Genomic DNA, 19,128 nt, shown 5'->3' on the forward strand with positions numbered 1-19,128 from the left:
GTGCTTGTGCTGAGTGCACAGGTTGAATGGGTGGTGATGCTGTGCTCCTAATTCCCTGTCCTTTTTTGGGGGGGGGGGGCATTCCCTGGCTGACCGGAACCCTGTCTCCCCCTCAGGTGCCTCTGTGGCTCAGCTGCGTGGCATAGACCCAGAAGGGGAGCCCCTGACCTTTGGACTGAGGGGGGACGAGGCAGAAAGGTACTTTAATGTGGACAGAAACACGGGAGTGGTGTGGCTTCGACATCCCCTGGACCGCGAGGTGAGAGACAAATGGGGGCCGGCGGTGTGCGGGGGCGGGGGGCGGGGGGGTGGGGGGGGGGATTTAAGCCTTCAGTAGATTCTGTAGTTTAATAAAACAGTTTTGATAGATAGTGAATATATATACGTATTGACATAACAAGGTTTGGCTTTTTATTTCACGTTTTTGTAGACAAAGTCGGAGATTCAGGTGGAATTTTCCATCAGCGACTTGCAAGTGGTGAGTACCACTCCTCTGCCTAACACATTTACTCCCACACTTATGCACTGACTCTGCCTCACTCCCATATGCACTGACTCGCTATCGCACGCATTGATACACTGACTTTTTTTGTCACTCATTTACGCACTGATTCTCTGCCTCATCACTGACACACGGACTCCCTATCTCACGCATTGAGACACTGCCTCTCTGCCTCACTCACTTACACACTGACACTTGGCCTAACACACACACTGACTCTGCCTCATGCACTGACACACTGACTCTCTGCGTCACTCATTTATGCACTGATTCTCTGCCTCAAGCGCTGACACACTGACTCTATCTCACGAACTGACACACTGACTCTTTGCCTCACTCTTACACACTGACACTTGGCCTCATGCACTGGCGCACTGACTCTCTATCTCACGCACTGACTCACTGACTCTCTATCTCATGCACCCAAACACTGGCTCTCTATCTCACGCACTGACTCTATCTCACGCACTGACACACTGACACTCTATCTCACACACTGACGCACTGACACTATCTCACACACTGACACACTGACTCTTTATCTCACGCACTGACTCTCTATCTCACGCACTGAGACGCTGACTCTATCTCACACACTGACACACTGACTCTCTATCTCATGCACTGACTCTCTATCTCACTCACTGACACACTGACTCTCTATCTCACGCACTGACACACTGACTCTCTGCCTCATGCACTGAGGCACGGACTCCCAGTATAGAATGAGAATGAGCTTGGGAGAACAACAGGGATATTTATGCAAGTGGACATCAGGACAGAACAACCCCACAGAGGCATTTGGCCACAATTCAGACATTATTTATGGCTTAACAAATGTCTGTTGTGTACGCAGATCGTGATGTGATAACGTGGTGGAAATGCATTCATTATTCCCTCAAACCTTTTTCTGTGCTTATCCAGACGGTGACAAACATCGCGAACATCCAGATTGGTGATGTCAACGATAACGCCCCCGTCTTCCACAATCAACCTTACGCTCAACAAATCCCAGAGGTACCTTTCAACATACTGTAGCCTGCTGGTTTATGGTAACATGATCTCACTGTGGGAATGGCAGCATGCCCTCAAACTCCAGTAGTACATTTTCTTTCTATTGTCGGCGGCATTCTAGTAGAGTTTCACCCTGTTTCTACTGTCCCTTTCGGTGCATATTTCTGTTGCCTTTCTTTTGACTTTTTCGGTGGCTATTCTGCCCTGCAGCCAGGCTGTGGCTCCTTTTTTGTATTTGAATGCGGTGCATGGCTGCAGTGGAAGACCGCCAACTGGAGCGTGCTTCTGTTCTGTGGTCTGAGCACGACGGGGGAAGGGTACAGGATTGGAACTTTGATTAGGGGTCACCCTGGGTCATGTTCTATCCGTGGTAGGTAGGTAGGGGTGGGGGTGGGAGGGTGGCAGGGAGGGAGGAAGGTAGTTTTGGATGGAGTTTTAAGAGCAATCTCTCGGACGCTGCGGGAGGAGAAATGGCACTAGCTCACAGGAGACCTCTGATGCTCTTATTCGCCTGTCCTGTGGGGGTCAAACTGTACCCTGTGCGGTGTGCATCCATATTTACTCTCCAGAGGTAGTTTAGCGTAGTGGATCATCAGACGCTTATCGGTCACCACTGAGACTTTTGTTGATGAGGTCCGGAGCACCCAATGAACTGTCAGCAGCTGATGGTTTACTGGGTATCCATGCTATATAAAATGCCTTTGTGTGAAACAACAAAATTAGCTATGGGTTTTATCCAATGAATCAAACAATTAACCTAGGAAATGTTGTAAACAAACCTTGCCACACTTGCTGTTAAATCGTTATTTTTTTTTTTCTGTGCTGGATCTGTTCAGGGATGAGACAGTTGGTAATGTGAATGGCTCAATTTTATTTTCTCATTTGTTGACTGTATGTTTTAAAAACTACACTGCATCCCGCAAAACAGTTGGTTTTTTTCTGGACATCTGTTTTATTTTTTCTTTCCTTATCTGTTTTCTCTTCTCTCTACTATTTTCTTCTTACACTATCCTTTCTTCCCATTTTCTATTCTTTTCTTTCTGTACCATGTCCTTCCCTCTATCTGCTTCTCTTCACTCTCTGGTCTAATCCTTGATAGGAGGTAATTGGCACAGCCCAGAGGAGACTTCAAACAGAAATAAAATCTAAGACATGTATGCTGGTATAACTCTCTGTTGATAATGGAGAGATGCTTCCCACTCTTGACTTTACTAAATCTTCAAAGGCCCCATGCTGCTCATGGCTTTCTTAATATACGGTCCAGAAAACTGAGTGAACAAATGAGAAAAATAAAACGTCTCTTGAGTTGTTCATGTTACCGACCGCATCGTCCCTGAGCGCGTTCTGGCTAGACAGGAGAGGCAAGGCCACTATGAATGAACAAGTTTATTATTTATTAATTGATCAAATGTCAGTTCATGTAGATCTTTTTTTTGCAATGGATTAACGCGGTGTATCTAAGAGGTTGCAGAAACCTGCGGAGCTCTTGGATTGTGTTTAGATTACATTGTAATGATCTCACACCGATGTTACAAGCGGAGGAATCGATGTAGGCCTGCCTGCAATCGAAGCCCAATCTGGCGCGCCACAGCGACATCAGTAAGTTACCCTTAGATAACACCGCCAGTGATTCCCCTGATTAACAAGGCTTCCAGGTTTAGCAGGGATCACCCGTCCGCCAGCTGATTCATCTTTTAATTGTGTCTAATAGCATTACCTTTGAACATTAAAAGGGCATTATGAGAACTGGTTCTATAACACATTTCGATTATTAATTTTTTTTTTTTTTTCCTTAAAGGGAAACAAAACATTCCTTATTTCTAAATGTCTGTGAAGTCAACGAACAGTCCTACCGTACAGGCAATCAAGCAAAAAAGGAATGAGGTGCTTGTGGGCGATCCTTATTTAAATGGCTGTGCTTGTTAGTCATGCAGTACAATCAAAAACGGGGCGTGAGGTAATTATAAAATAAAGGTAGGTTCTCAGCCTCTCCTAATAGTAGCTCAAAGGCTGCTTTTGGCAGATAAGCATGTCATAATCTGCCAAGCAACACATGCCAATATTTCCTCTCCCGATAACCACTTCTGGAGTGTTTACAGTCAAACAGTCAATAGAAATGAAACATTATTTGTGAATGTGCTCATTATAGTTTAAGATGCATAATATCATCTGTGTCATTAAAAAGTCTGTTTTTCTAACACACAGCGAAACTTCTAATCCACCGCTATGTCCTGTCAGTGTTTCATAACTCAACAACTAATAAAGTTGCTTAAAACCCCTACATGACTAAACCATGATGCTATCAAATAAGAAAGATCAAATATTTTTTACTCTTCCTGAGGATGACATTTTGTGGCAATAACAGGTTTTAGCATGGCAGAAATAATGTACAGTACAGTACACCGGCAACCTCTTCATTAACAAAGATTCATGTGGGTACTGACATCTCTGTACAGCTAGGGGAATAGGGAAATTGAGATATGCATCCTGGTGTGAGGGGGGAAGAAATATGTTTAGCTTATTTCCAATCTTCCCACAGCACCCTTCTGTGCTTCTACATCCAAACTTTTTGTCCCTGAAATTTTAAGGCGTCATTACCTGCTCGACCTCAAGTAACCTCTCCTGACAAAAATGCACAACAACACCACTCCATCAACCTGTCAGTCATTGGACATGCCACGGTAATCGTCCAATCACAGCCTCACAATATAAAATAGTACTCTAAGAACAACTTCCCAAGCCACACTGCGGTGCGATGGAATGGAATGCCTGGAGGGTGGGAGGGAGGGAGAGAGAGAGAGGGAGATGGAGAGAAAGTGAGAGAGGGAGAGAGTTCTGAATTGAAAGGAGAGAACAGGAAGTGGATAAAAGCGAAGGGAGGAGGTTTGAAGAGAGACAGGAATGTGTGGGATGGAGTTAGAAGAAGGAAGGGCTGAGATCAGTGTTCATTCCCTCCTTCGGGACCGGAGAGAAGTGTCGTTTTAATTGCTTGGATAATTTGTGACTCCATAAAGATGGTGCAAGACTTCAGAAGTCAGTGTTGGAGTGTAGCAGGTGGACTGCCTCTGTCTGGCGTAATGAGGCCATGAATTTATAGTGCACTGAGACCATCGCAGCTGAAATCATCTCGTTGCCATTTTAAAATGCCTCGCATAAACAAAGCAGCAGAAACGAGGAAAAAGATCAACAGAGCAGCGTGTGGCCGGAGCGCTCGCGTTTCAGATTCACTTTTAAGGACAGGGTGAGACTGAGACGTTTCACAAGCCTTCTGAATACAGTGTGCGAGTGGGCGGGCGCTACATGGCATATCTGTGTAAGAGAGACAGAGTAAAGAGGCTGAGTGACATGCCCGTGTTGCCGTGTGGGGGAGAGCCGTGGCTGATGGTTGAAATTGAGGAGGGCGGTGGGGTAGGGTATAGGTGTGTGTGTGTGTGTGTGTGTCTGTCTGTCTGTCTGTCTGTGTGTGTGTGTGTGTGTCTGTGTGTCTGTGTGTGTGTGCGCGGGGAGGGGGCGGTGGTGGATACAGAATGGGTAATAAACAAGGACGCTGTTAGCCAGTCTTCCCAGAACCCCCCTCCTGCCCACCATCCCCCCCATCTCCCCACCTGCTGTGTACCAGGCTAGGTGTCAGTGACACAGATACAGCTATGAAATGCCACAGCTAATGACTTTTGTGAACGCATTCACCGCCTCCCCATCCCAGAAATACTTTCCATTGTACTTCTCTCTCTCTTTCTCTTTCTCTATTTTTTTCTCTTTCTCTCTTGCTGGGTGGTTACTCACTGTCCCTCAGCTGAAATGAGTGGGGCTGTTGACCCTTCCCCCAGAAGGATTTGCAGAAAATTTCCTGAAATATGTTTTTCTGATTTCAGAATATTTTTCACAGTCTAGCAGGAAGTGCATCTCTGTCTCCACCTCTCCTGTCATACAGTGACCACAGTGTCCTTCTTTGACCAACCATGACTTTTTATGCCTACCCTGTCTCTTTTGCTCTTTTTCTATCTGTCTCTTTCCCTCCTCCTCTCTCTGTATTTCTTTCTAACTCTGCTTTTCTTTTCTCTCACGTTCACCAGTTTCTTAAACGTAGCCCTTTTTCTATGTTACTCCTGCTTTTCCGGCACCCTATTTCACATTGATCAGTGGTTTAGACCTGAATGATTATTTTCACACACTCATTCATCCTCTTTGTGTCAATATGTCTGGTAAAACATGACATTTTGTGTGTGTGAGTGTGTGTGTGTGTGTGTGTGCATGTGTGTGTGTATGTGTAGTGTGTGTGTGTGCGTATTGTGTGTGCGTGTGTGTGTGTGTATGTGTAGTGTGTGTGTGTGTGTGCGTATTGTGTGTGTGTGCACGCTTATTTTGTGTGCGCTTATTTTGTGTATGTGTGTTTGTGTATGTGTGCATATTTTGTGTGTGTATTTGTATATGTAGTGTGTGGGTGTGTGTGTGTCTGTGTGTGCGTGTTTAGTGTGTCACTGTTCTCCATTTTATCTTTAGTGAACCTGAAAGGTTCTGTGCAGGTGTGTGTGGTTCAGCCCCAGGCTGGGCTCTGCTGTTCCTCCTGTGAATGAGAATGTGAGAGTGTGCTTTACCTGCGGCTGCTCCAGCGGCATCACACATTTACACTGGCACACAAATTTACTACCGGTGAGATAATGGAGTCATAATCCTTATCAAACCACAAACCAGCCAACGAAGAGTATAGAGCACCAGCAAACAGGCAGGCTGCCGTCTGTGGGTTCGGAAAGATAGAGCTCGTTCACTTTCTTCGGATTCATATCAGTTCATCTCAACTGAGCCCCCAAGAGAAAATGAATCAAATAAATTAATAACAATGAATTCATTATTACTTGAATAAATAAATCCAATGATCTGGTCTCATCAGAACGCTTCCCCTCACCCATCTTATCAAGCCTGGTGTTAAAAAGGAGACTTAATTTGTATTTTGCACTTCACACTGTATTATAATTCTCATAGGTCCAGCACTGGAGGAAAGAAATTGAATAGAGATGTTTCAGGCCACCTTGATGACGCCAGCCGCTGTGGTCAGTTGCCCTTCAGTTGTAATGTAAAAGGTTGCTACTGTGAAGGCTGTGCCATTTGCAGGTCATAATTTCAGTGAAGCCTCTCCATAGTGTTAAAGCTTTCTTCCCCCAAACCTCCAAACTAGCCCTTTTTTCTCTTGAGGTCCTACAGGGCTACAGAGCACTGAGGATCCTCCCTGCTGAATCCCTGGCAGTGGGGTGAGGATGCCCCAGGCTAGTGTGAACCAAACATATACCATGGCAGGCTAAAGGGGACACAACGGAGTGTAGCATTCTGTCTTCTTCTTTGTAAGAGATAGCTCAGGGTGAAAACGGTTGATCTGTTTCATTTCATTCTTACGGATTCTGGGCATGTCACAGCGTCAGGTAAACTCACATTCCCCTGTACGTTTGGGGTGATTTCTCGCTCCTCAGCTTTAACAGTCTGTAACACTGACACTCTGTAGGCCTCCTGCTTATTAGATCTGCTGCTGCTGGTGGTGGGTGTGGCAACAATGGACTCCCAACAATGAGAGCTGAACGGGTGATGTGAATCTCTAGGAGTGCCAACAGTGTGATGGCACATTTTCTAACCACAGCTCCAACTATCAGAATTTGATGGCTGTCTGCTCAGAATAGCTTTGGACTCACTGGTTGTAGATAAACCAGTGAGTTTATTTCATTTAGAGATTCAAAATTAGCTTTTTTTCCGAATAGAAATTCTGTTCATTTAGGTGCATTGAATGGGGAATAATACTGTGCATTTTTGAAGTGGGATCTGTTTTTCTTTATAGGTATCTAGTGACAACATTACTGAAAGGAATGCGTTCCGTCTATACACTGTAGTGCATTGCCCTAAACATCAAATGTTTTTTTTTTTTTTTTTTAAGCATAACCAAGTGTTAAAAGAACTGATTCCTGCATATTTTGGATTAGTGGTACAAAAAGGCATTTTCGTTCCTTTGGAAGGAGATTTGTCTTAGACCTCGAAGTACAGCCGGACGCACAAGACATGGAGACGGACAGAAAAGAACTCTGCGATAACGGGTTAAAATCACGAGGAAAAAATGCACCCCCGGCGAGCGTCCAGCACGCTGACCCCTGTTTTTATAAAGGGGACCCCTCTGTAAATGAAACGGGACCGAGACGCCGGGACGGGGGGAGCCGCGAGACCCGGATTAGCGGGGTAACTGCCTGGGATTGCCGTTTGATTGGCTCCCTCGCTTCCGCATCTCCGTGGGGAAATTGAATCTGCTTGTTGCGCCGCCAGAGAGAAGCGCGGCCGCAGAAAGAGCCTCGACTGCGCCGGGGAAAGAGGATTCCAGCTGACACTAAACCTTTCAGCAGAGAGAGAGGGACTGCGAGAGAGAGAGGGGGAGAGAGAGGGGGAGAGAGAGAGAGAGAGAGAGGGAGAGAGAGAGAGAGAGGGAGATGGAAAGAGAACCAAGAGAGGGGGGAGATCATATGCTGTAGAGGAAAGAAGGAAACAGTCCTTTTGTGTGCCAGGTATCAGGGCGTCTGCTGCAGATGTATTTGGTGTTGTGTGTGTGTGTGTGTGTGTGTGTGTGTGTGTGTCCGTGTGCGTGTGTGTCTGTTTTTATCCCACTGTAATGCATTGTAATTATTTCAGATCAGGAATGGTGCTGCCATGTTTAAAATGGGCACTTCTTGTCATCCTCGGATGAAGGGTTTGTTGGGCAATCTGTGTGCATTGTTTACTTTACTGGCAGGGCAGGTAAAATGGAATTGATGTCCTTCTCCTGTCTGTCAGTCTGCTTTCTCCTCCTCTGCCTTTATCATTCTATCATTTACTTTATCCTGTTGTGCATGAAGAGCACCTTGGTTTGTATATGGTTATGTGTGCCTGTGTGTGTGTGTGTGTTTCTGTGTGAGTGTGTGAGTGTGTGTGTGTGCTCGTTTGTCTACCCATTTGTGTGCCTGTGTTCCTGTGTGTGTGTGTGTGTGGCCTCATCTAGGCCTCAGAGTCCATCTGTACTGAGTGGAAAGGGAGGGAGGGAGAGGGGGGAGAGTTTTCTGACTGTTCACAAAAGCCATTAAAGTTTGATTTTCCTGCTCCCTGCTCTTAGAATAAATCAACCCATTGTTGTTTTTCTGGGCTCTTTTGAGTTCTATCCATTCCCCCCCCCACATCCTTCAGCGCAGTCACACACACTTTCTTTCCCACACATACTGCTCTTACTCAGCTCTGACAACATTTTTATAACCACTAGTCACTGTGATTGTCCGACCTGTCTGTGTGTGTGTGTATGTGTGTGTGTGTGCATATGCGTGTGTGCGTGTGCATATGCTTGTGTGTGTGTGTGTTTGTGTGTGTTCCTGTGGTTTGCTTAGGGAGAGGGCTGTGTTTAGGAGGGGGCTGTGTGGCGTATTGGACATCCCTGGGCTGTAATTGGCATGTCAGAAGCTTTTAAAAATCCTGAATGTTTGCCTGCCTACCTCAAACCCCATCAGATTCAAATGCGTGCGATTCTGCCGCATGCAAATCTCCCTTTATGTCTTCTACCATTCCTCCATCTCTCTTTCCCTCTTTCCATCTCTGCCCCCCCTCTCTCCCCCTTCCCTGTTCCCCTGACTGTGGCTTGATTTGCCTTAATGAAGCTTTATAGCCCTTCCAATTTGCTCAAATCTGTTTTGGCTGTCACACTGCAAGAGAGCCCCAATTGAGAGAGACAGAGACATACAGGGAGAGTGAGGGATAGGAGAGGAAATTCATCTTTCACTGTTCTCCCCCTGTGCCTCCAGTCCTCTCTATTCCCCTTTTTCTCATTTTCCTTCATCTGAAATATTCCCTTTATTTTGTCCTAATCCTCTGCTCTCCCTAGCTCTCTGAAATACTACAGCACCTGTCATTCAACTGGCACCTCATCTTTTTAGTCTAAACTAACACGTAATGGTGAGATAATAGTGAATATTAATCTGGATGGTTAGCAAGCTAGTAGTTATTTAAAAAATATATGATGACTGCCAGTAACAAATGGTTTAGCTGCACAGACTGCATTGCTTTTCCCCACAATTTCCGCAGTTTTAGGTCCTGGAACTTTCCTGGTAGATATGGGGAGCACAGCCTGTGGTGAGACAAATAGCATTTTTGTCAGTTGTAGTGTGTGTGTATTCGACAATCATGTGATGACAGTAATCTACAGCTAGCTCCACCCATTGGTTCTTGAGGCTCTCTGCAGAACCTGTCTGAAGCATTTTCACCATTAGTTCACTCCGGTCAGCAGTGGAGAAACACGCTAAATCTGATTTTTCTTTCGGTCTTCATTCCCGATTTGCAGGAAAAGTACTGTAAACTGGCAGTTCCCTCTTGGAAATGGATTGATTTGAAAATGTGGAGAAAACAATAATATACAAGTTAGTTGGAACGATTCGTAATGTGCACCGAGAGCTGTACCCTGACTCGCTCCCCCTCTCTCCGGTGTGTTCCGTGCCCTGAGCGACAGCGCCGAGGCTGTGCGTACGCCGCGCCGTGCGTTCCGGTCTCCCGTTGGTCCGGAGTGGCGAGCGTGAAACGGAGGAGGGGAGTGAGACGCTCTCTCTCTCGGCGGGTTTGCCCGGGGCGCGGGGAGTAATCAGGGGTGCATTGTGCGTCCCTTCCTCCGCCCTCGCGCCCCGGCGGGGCGAGCGCTCGCCCCTGTCATTACCTGCCCACCGCTCGCCGAGGCCCTGATTTGGCTGCGGCTCGGTCGGGGGAAGGAGCGCGGTCGCGTGGGAGCCGGTCGGGACGAGGGTCCCGCTGGCCGGTCAAAAGCTGTAATTATCATCACCTCAACGACACGCACAGCACACGGCAACCCGCTGGGAGAGGCAATCAGCGGAGAGGCAGGCAGCAGAGGGCAAGGCGTCGCTGCGCGGGGCCTGGTGGACACGCTCGGCCCAGAGATGGGGCCGGAGCCCGCTTCTCTCTCGCTGTGCCAGGCCTGCTTCTCTCTCGCTGTGCCGGGCCTGCTTCTCTCTCGCTGTGCCAGGCCTGCTTCTCTCTCGCTGTGCCAGGCCTGCTCCGCTATCGCTGTGCCAGGCCTGCTTCTCTCTCGCTGTGCCAGGCCTGCTTCTCTCTCGCTGTGCCGGGCCTGCTTCTCTCCTGTCCAGGCCTGTCCTCGCTGTGCCAGGGCTGCTTCCTCTCGCTGGCCAGGCCTGCTTTCTCTCTCCCGCTGTTTTGCCAGGCCTGCTTCTCTCTCGCTGTGCCAGGCCTGCTTCTCTCTCGCTGTGCCAGGCCTGCTTCTCTCTCGCTGTGCCAGGCCTGCTTCTCTCTCGCTGTGCCAGGCCTGCTTCTCTCTCGCTGTGCCAGGCCTGCTTCTCTCTCGCTGTGCCAGGCCTGCTTCTCTCTCGCTGGGCCAGGCCTGCTTCTCTCTCGCTGGGCCAGGCCTGCTTCTCTCTCGCTGGGCCAGGCCTGCTTCTCTCTTGCTGTGCCGGCCTGCTTTCTCGCTGTGCCAGGCCTGCTCTCTTGCTTGCAGCCAGCTCTCTGACTGGCCAGGCCTGCTTCCTCATCCTGGACCTGTTCTCTTACACTGTCCACCGATACCTGTGTCCAGGCCCTCTCATCACGCTGCCATAGCACTCTTCTCACTCCTACCAGCACTGCTCTCACGCTGTACCACCTGCTCTCCACAGCCAGCCGCACTTCCCTACACCCCAGAGCTGTTATTCTAATGACTGCCCAGGCTCCCCTTTCCTCTTCCCTTTCCTCTTTCCTTGAGGAGGAGACACGACAGAAGAGACGAGAAGAGAACGACAGAGACAGGGACAAAGGGACACAAGGAACAAGGCAAAGAGAAGTAAAAACCAAAAAGAAATGGAAACCGAAAAACAAAAACATATAGAAAAAAAAAGCAATACAACGGGAGAAGGAGACAAGATTGAGATAGAACTCCTTTCACCTTTTTTCCCCTTGTAATTAACAGTTAGGAGGCAGAAAGAGACACAGGACAATGACAATGGACAGGTAACATAAGTAAACCAAAAAGAAATGGAAAGAAAAATGGAAAAACAAGGCAATAAAAAGCAATAAAAGAGAGACAAGATAAGAAATACACCTATCCCCAAAACAAAAAAAAGAACAAACAATAAATTACATAATATAATAAGTTACCAAACCCCACAAATATTCTGTAAAAATATACCCAAATATTTAAATAATACCACAAATACTACTACTTTAAACCACAGAAAAAAATACATACTGTATACATACTGATACCAGGGATCAGCAACTCACGGTCCTCGAGGGCCGAGAACGGCTGGTTTTCCACCCTCCCTTTGCCTGGGAGTCAGGTGTGAAGACAGTCTGGCCAATCAGTAGCACTAATTACCCGGGAGAAAAGGAAAACCAGGGCTGCATTTGTATTCGAGGGCCAGAGTGTATGATCCCTGCTATACATACACATACACACCCTGCTGTAGTGCTGAAGCCCTACTTTTCTCTAGCATCTCCTGCAGCTAATTTGTCTTCATTCTCTTTTGTAATTTTTTTTCTCTGCAAGGCCAGACTGTGGCCAGGCTTCTCGATATTTCTGTATGAGCATGTGTCCATTGAGGGCCAGACTGACACCAGAATGAATGGCATTTCAACGCAGTATGATACACTTTAGTTCTGGGATTGCATTAGCAGGGCATCGTAAAACAGTGGGTACATGTGCCGTTCAATCAATAAATCAGCCCGGGATTAATACCGATGTTGTCCTGGAGTCAGTCAACATTGGCTCTGAGATTTCCAATTATGTTCAAATGTTATTTATTGTATGTGATTCCTGGTCTTGCAAAACTGTGTTTGTATAGAAAAAAAACACCAGTGATTGCATTTCACCTAGAGAAAATTAAGAACAAATATTGATTGAATCTAGGCCATTAGCTGGCGGTAGGATCTATTAAATCCAATTCAATTTTAATTGAATTCAAGAATTCACCTATGCTACCATAGCACACAGTAACAGAGGCTTTTTACATCCTTCAGTAAACCACGTCACTTTAAAACCCACAAGAAAATCAGCACAAAAGCACATACAAATAAAATAAACCCACCCCTCCCATCCCCCACATGCTCATAGCCAGCACACATCTACAGCACACCTACACCCAAACACACAGCCTCGCACACAGCCAAACAGTGCATACATTGCCCACAATGCACAGCACCCTCCAGAAAATGCACAACACTGCTGACAATCATTACATAGAGCTCCCTCAGGCAGACTGCTCCAGCCACATGTAAGATGGACAGATCCTCATCCCTGAGTATGCAAGCAGCTTCATGTACACCCCAGAAACTCTGAAATACATAAGGGTCATTCACAGAAACATAGTTCTGATACCTAGCCCTGAGGCAAGCAGAGACAAACACCTTAAACATCAACACTGCGTCTACAGGCCCACAACTCCGTACATAGAGAGAGAGGGAGGGAGGGAGCGAGCTCTGAATCAGAAAGATATGTCATTTCTTTGCTTGACAGATGCCTTTGGCTATCAATGCACCTTATGTGACCTCTGACCTCCTCCTGGAGGTGTGTGTGTGTGTGTGTGTGTGTGTGTGTGTGGGGGGGGGTATTCGATCACTGACACTGAGGAAGAGTCAAAGAAAGCATTTCTGATCGACTAAAGGAGAGGCTCAGCCAACCTGCCCTAGAGCTCAGTTCACTGCCCCCCTCTATCGCTGAAGGATTACTGTGCTGGAGAAGGCCCTGGCTTTGACTGGCAATGACATGATGTGATGAAGAGCGCATGGTCTGCATCACCATTCTTGCTGTTGTGAGTATTATTCAGGTTTGAGGGAAGGAGATCTTATAAAATGTATAGCATTCATTTGTGATGAGTGATAACACTGTTGTTCTTTATGTTAATCCTTTTTGGCAATATTGTTTGAATTTGAATTTGAGAGGGAGAAAATGAGTGCAGGCCGCGAGAGGAGTCTGTAAGTGTGTCAGTTAAGAGACTTCTGGTGAACTGAAATAACTTATTTATGCTCTAAGATGAACCTTTAAAAGAAACTGGCATGTTTCACGCAGGGATCAGATTCGGCATCTTGAGTCATACTGTAATCACAGAAGCTGTAAAAAGACCTAGCGCTGTGTGTATTTGTTCCGCTGTGAGGGTTCAATGAAGAAAACAATGTTTCATAGACTCCGTTTTCACTGTTATTAGACGTTAGTGCCATTATTGTCCCCCTCTTAGAGTGTTCTGGAACTCTTTGTAATTTTGGCTTTTCAAACTGACCAACTGTGGCACAGATGCTAGCTACTCCAGTCTTATCCAGTCTGTTTGTGAAATCCTTTCCCTCCTCTACTTTCTCACCCTCGTTCGTCTATTAATCAATTTCTAATTCTGATTCCAATTTGCCTTTTCTGATGTTGATGCTTCTGCCCTCTTTGAATAGACCAGACTCCCTCTGCTCCGTCTCATCATCACAATATCTCAGCTAGCTGATTTTGTTTGCTAATTGCCTCCAGCGTTGATGAGTTTTAACACAAGCCCCAGTCTGTGTACTCATTACCAAAAACGCAGGCAATCTAAAGCAATGAAACCTGGCTTTGCAGGGAAATGGGTGGGGAATTGTGTTTAAGATAAGAGACTTGGAAGCTAAATTGACTGAAATCTAACAGCATAATGGAGTGATGAATTTATTTTCCTGCGAAACCCATTTAGTAATGGCTATTGCAGATTGAGGCTACATTATAACCTTTTTTTTGCAAGAAAATACCTATGTTCAAAATTAAGTTAATATGTTTTTGGCCTTCTGCTGAAAATTTACTAGTATTGTACATTGAATGTTTGCACCTCTGGGCATTTTTCTTTTCAGCTTCATAGAGACGGAAAAAAAAATCATTCCTTAATGTGCACAGTATGAAGCACTGGCATTTGGAGAGTAATCAGAGATATCATTGTCATAGCGAAACTGGCTCTCTTTGGCTTCTTTAAAATTAAATCAGCTTAAAAGGCATCTACAATGGGTCTGTTCCAAAGTAATAAGAAAAACAGAAAAATGTTAAAACTTATGAAGCATTTTTTTTTGTCCCATTTGAGGTCCATTGACTTCCTTGTTCTTGCATGGATAGCAGCACTGTCAAATAGGGACATGTCTTGCTTTTTGTTTTTGTTTGTTTTTTGTTTTTTTTTACATTGACTTGCTGTCCTTTCCAGAAAACCTGTTTAATTTCAAGCAAGGTGAACTACATTTCCCAGAAGGCTCCCCTGGGTGCCCTTTAAGTCTGCTTTTCTAGCATACGTTCAGTGTATTCTGCGTAATCCTGCATCTCCCTGAAGTGTTATTGCTTCAGTTTACACTTCTACCAATAATCCTGCTTCTGAGTAGTATCAGCCGTATCTATATACTGTAATTAATTGGCAGTGTAAAGGAATAGTAGATTGGCTTCATAATGTTGGGTAATGAGGAAACATACTGTATATATACCTAGCCTAGATAAAATGACAGCAATTATGGTAACATAATAAATTGATTATACTATAATATCTCTCTCTCTCTCTCATAGCAGGCTGATCTGATTCCCTCGTGTCTCTGTCAGACCAAAATGCTAGGCTGATTAAAGTTTTTGTATTATGTGTATTATGGGGAAAGTTTAAAAAAGAAATATATATATATAAAATAAATAAAGTGTGAGTGCCTAGCCCCCTTAGGCATTGGCCGTTTATATGGTAATAAGCTCCTGTCTGATTTGCATTTAATTCTATTAAAAATGGATTTCCCCTCTAAAAACTGAAAAAATGGAGGGAAGCGGGATAGAACAGAATGGAAAGAAGGAGTGAGTGAAAGTGGCCTTGAGGGAAGACTGTGTGTTCCCCGGAACGAGCAACCTCCATCCCTCCTTTTGAGTATCACCCACAGATCGAACGCCCTTTCCTGGGATGCACATCGCAATTTAAGAGATTCTACAGACCACATCCCGAACCACCCCCATCCCTTCCCCCAGGGTCATGGGAATATTTCTATAATTTGCGAATTACCACTTTGCTACCGTAAGCAGAATTCATTACCATATTGATTACCCCTTCACTAAATAAATACTTTTTTGTGTGTTCTGCTGGAGAGGCTGGCTTTCTTTATTGGGCTTAATGAAATTCAGCGTTTTGCACCTTGCCCAGTCTCGTATGGCGTTCCTATGCTGAAATCGCACTCTGGCGTGACTTCTTTTTTCTTTTGTTTCAGATATGTTTTAGATTAGTGCAATCGAGCTTTAATTCATTAGCAAAAATTGATGTTGGTTCCGGTTAGCCTGCTTGATGCTACGTGCTGACCAACGGCCAACCGGCAGCGTGCACCGGTCTCAGCTTCGCTGCTTTAATTCACAGCCGACTGTGATTAAATCACTGTACAGTGCTTTCCATTATACCTCCAAACAAACCGAACCGCCATTGTATTCAAATGAAACAACCAAACAAACCAGGTGTGAAGGTGTCCTTAATGCATGGCTCAGCACTGTTGCGGTGGACTTCGGCCCAGACCAGTCTCAAAATGGCCTCTCAGCCTCATGGTAGCATTATGCGTGAGCCTGGTTGCCGGGTGCCTACCGTGCGGCAGGTCCCGTCCCACAAAACGGAAGAAAGGGTGCGTTCTGGCGGCCCGCGCGCTCACGCGTTCGCACGCACTCCGTCCCCGCGGAACAAGCGTGCCGCCGCTCTGTCCCTCGCCCTCCCAAAGCCATCAGGCGTCCCGCTTCCCTCCGCGCTTTAAAGTTGATTACCTTTACACTTAAATAAACAGCACAGCTGTAAGAGCGCAGCCAAGCATGAGGACGCAGGCGAAGGGGGGTGATAAGGAGATAAAGACACAATTTGTTTCTCTATTATGCTGATAAAAATTGACCCCCCCCCCCACCTCCTCCTCCCATCCCATGAATGACCCACAATCCCTCCCCCCACCTCCCCGTCCTTGCGTCTGAGGAGTGGCAACCGTCGCTGTCAGCTGGTGAGGACGGTGGCGTGGAATCGTTTTGCACGCCTGAGTGATTCTCCAGACAATCGAACATTGCTCAGCCGAGGCTCGAGAGCCCAGACAGGTGCATCTGAGTGCGGGAGAGACAGCCCGGGGGAGGGCGGCGGCCAGAGAGAGAGATGGGGGAGAAAGGTTTTGGGTATGAGGGATGGGGGAGGCATATACCAATTTACATTTGGCAAACCCTAGACCACACCCTGAATTTCTACCACAGTTTGATAATCAATGCATAATCAGCTTGTTCTTTCAAAGCCAAATATGAATGTGACCGTCTGTGTAAAATTAAGCACATTTAAGTACAGAAATGACCCAAACAGAGATTTGGTGACTCAAGTACATTTTACCACAATCCAGGGCCTGTACTTAAAAATGTGGTCTTCAAGAAAAATCATCACTATAGTCATTCTAAAACAGGATGGAGACAATTGCAAACTTTCTGTATCCTGCATTCTGATTGTCTCAAATTTTCCTCAATTGAGCAAAACAGTCAGTCAGAATATTTTTGCATCCTGTGTGTGTAGATGGCTGGGTCTGATTCTGTAGTCTTATTATTCTGTAGTCTGATTATGTGTGTGTGTGTGCGTGTGTGTGTGTGGGCATGCACTTGCATGATTGTGGCAGTGTTTTTTTACCTGCATACATGTGTTCAGCCATCCGGAGAATAAATAATTTGTTTTGTTAATGAGGGTGTGGCTACACAGGCAGACAGCGAGGCAGAGGATGATCGTAGCAGCAGGGGAGATGCAAGCCCCCCTCTCCTGTCCTTACTGCACCTGAAGGGCAGTTTCTATCAGTGTCTGTAAGAGTGGGGCGGAGTCCACTTTCGCTCCATTAGACTTTACTCTCATTCTCCACTAGCCTGGAAAGATGGAGGAGATGGAGAGAGGAGGGGACAACCAAAAAGAAAAGAGAAAAAAAATGAAATGTATAAAAAAAAATAAGATAATTGAAAATCTGAACCTGAGCAATTTAGCCGCGCTGTGAATGTGAATGCCCCTTTTTCTGTGCTCATCCCTCCCTCTCTCTCTTTCTGTCTGTTGATTTATCTGATGCTCTCAATTCGGTCACTGGCTGCTTTAGAAAATAACTTATATTTACAGATGCCACACACACACACACACACACACACACACGTACACATGTACACACGCACACACGGACACATGTACACACGCACACACACATACACACACACACACACGTATGCGCACACACTCACACACACACACACACATGTACACACACACACACAGGTTCTCCAAAGCATGTCTGTCATTTATCAGCTCCTTCATGAAGCAGTGCAAAGTGAAGGACATTTGGATTCAGGATTCAAAACACACTGAATAATTGAAGGAGCTCATTTCAGGAATGAAACATGTGCTTTTGTCTTCATGTTATGATTAATGTCCATGTTCCTTGTAGCAATTTTTTGTTAGAAGTATCCCTGGAAGTAGGATTTTGAGCTGTGGGTGACTTTGAGGTGTAATGATGGGTCCTAGCTACAGTGTTTGTGCCAGGAAAGGAAGCAAGTAAGCTAGGAACTAGCTTGCTGAACACAAAAGTAGTTTTCAGAAAAGTTCAAAACTTCTCAGCAAACACTCACATGTGTTTTAGTGAGTCATTATTGAAAGTGCATGCTGTTTTCTACCACGTAAAACCCTTATTGACACCTGGAGTATGAGTCACTTCAACAACCTTAAAGTGCTAGCTATTCTATTCTATCGCTGATCTGTTTGCTACTCAGAATTTATTAAATGTACTGGTGCCCTGCTTGGGACTGTGCATATGGCCAGTGTATATTTGCTGCCCTTATATAACCTGTCAAGGCTCAGATATGGACAGAATGGCAGTGTAATTTGAACACTTTCTGGGTATCAGGGACTGAGGTACGTGTGGGCACAGCAGTGACCAGGTGCTGACCACAGCAGTGGTGCAGGAGCGGTCAGTCCCCTCTAGTGGACCAAACTACAGTAGAGGATCAAATCCTCCCACACTGCTCCAAACCCCACCCCATCCAGGATCCGAAGCCCAAGTCTTAGTCCATTTCAGTTCTCCTTTCCCTGTTGCGTCCTCCATTAGTACTGTGGAACAGAGAAATGGCAGTTTCTGAAGAGCAATCACAGATAAAGAGAGAGAAAAGGGAGAGAGGGAGAGACAGAGAGAGGAGAGAGTCTGAAGCTAAAAGTTAAAAGGAATGAGAAGAGGGAAGGAGTGAAAAACTGAGAGAGGTTCAGGTCAGGTGACAGCACAATCACGGCCCCGCTGTGGTGGGGGGAGGGAGAGAGCTTTTGCCGTGTCCAGTATGGGTGCAATCAAGACCCTATTGTCAGTGCCAGCTGGACGGCAGTACCTGCGCACCGTGGGACACCTCTGCCTGTACCGCTCGCCCTGAATGGGCCCACGCAGGGTGACAGAAGCGCGGCAAATTGCGCCGTTTGATGGAAGATGCGCAGGAACGTGCCACGTGTATTTATACACCGAGCGCCACCGAGGGCCCTCATGCTGTAATGGATAATGGGCGCCTTAAATGGTGAGAGCTGGACAAGCCCAATTGCCCACCTATTTCAGCATTGTTTCGAATGGCGGGCGTCTTGACTTAGTGGCTCGGAAAAAGAAATGTGAAG

The 19,128-nt window shown here is 46.1% G+C and overlaps 1 protein-coding gene across 1 annotated transcript in view; it reads left to right on the plus strand.

The window, feature by feature from the left end:
- cdh23 (cadherin-related 23) overlaps nt 1-19,128 on the plus strand; it is a 159,815-nt gene that overhangs the window by 25,426 nt on the left and 115,261 nt on the right. Inside the window, exons 2-4 of the mRNA XM_064318147.1 lie at nt 117-259; nt 431-478; nt 1,427-1,519. Coding sequence (XP_064174217.1) covers nt 117-259; nt 431-478; nt 1,427-1,519 — 284 coding nt within the window. The remainder of the gene's footprint in view (nt 1-116; nt 260-430; nt 479-1,426; nt 1,520-19,128) is intronic.

The sequence above is a fragment of the Anguilla rostrata genome, chromosome 18 (assembly GCF_018555375.3).
Source record: "Anguilla rostrata isolate EN2019 chromosome 18, ASM1855537v3, whole genome shotgun sequence".
Classification (NCBI taxonomy): domain Eukaryota; kingdom Metazoa; phylum Chordata; class Actinopteri; order Anguilliformes; family Anguillidae; genus Anguilla; species Anguilla rostrata.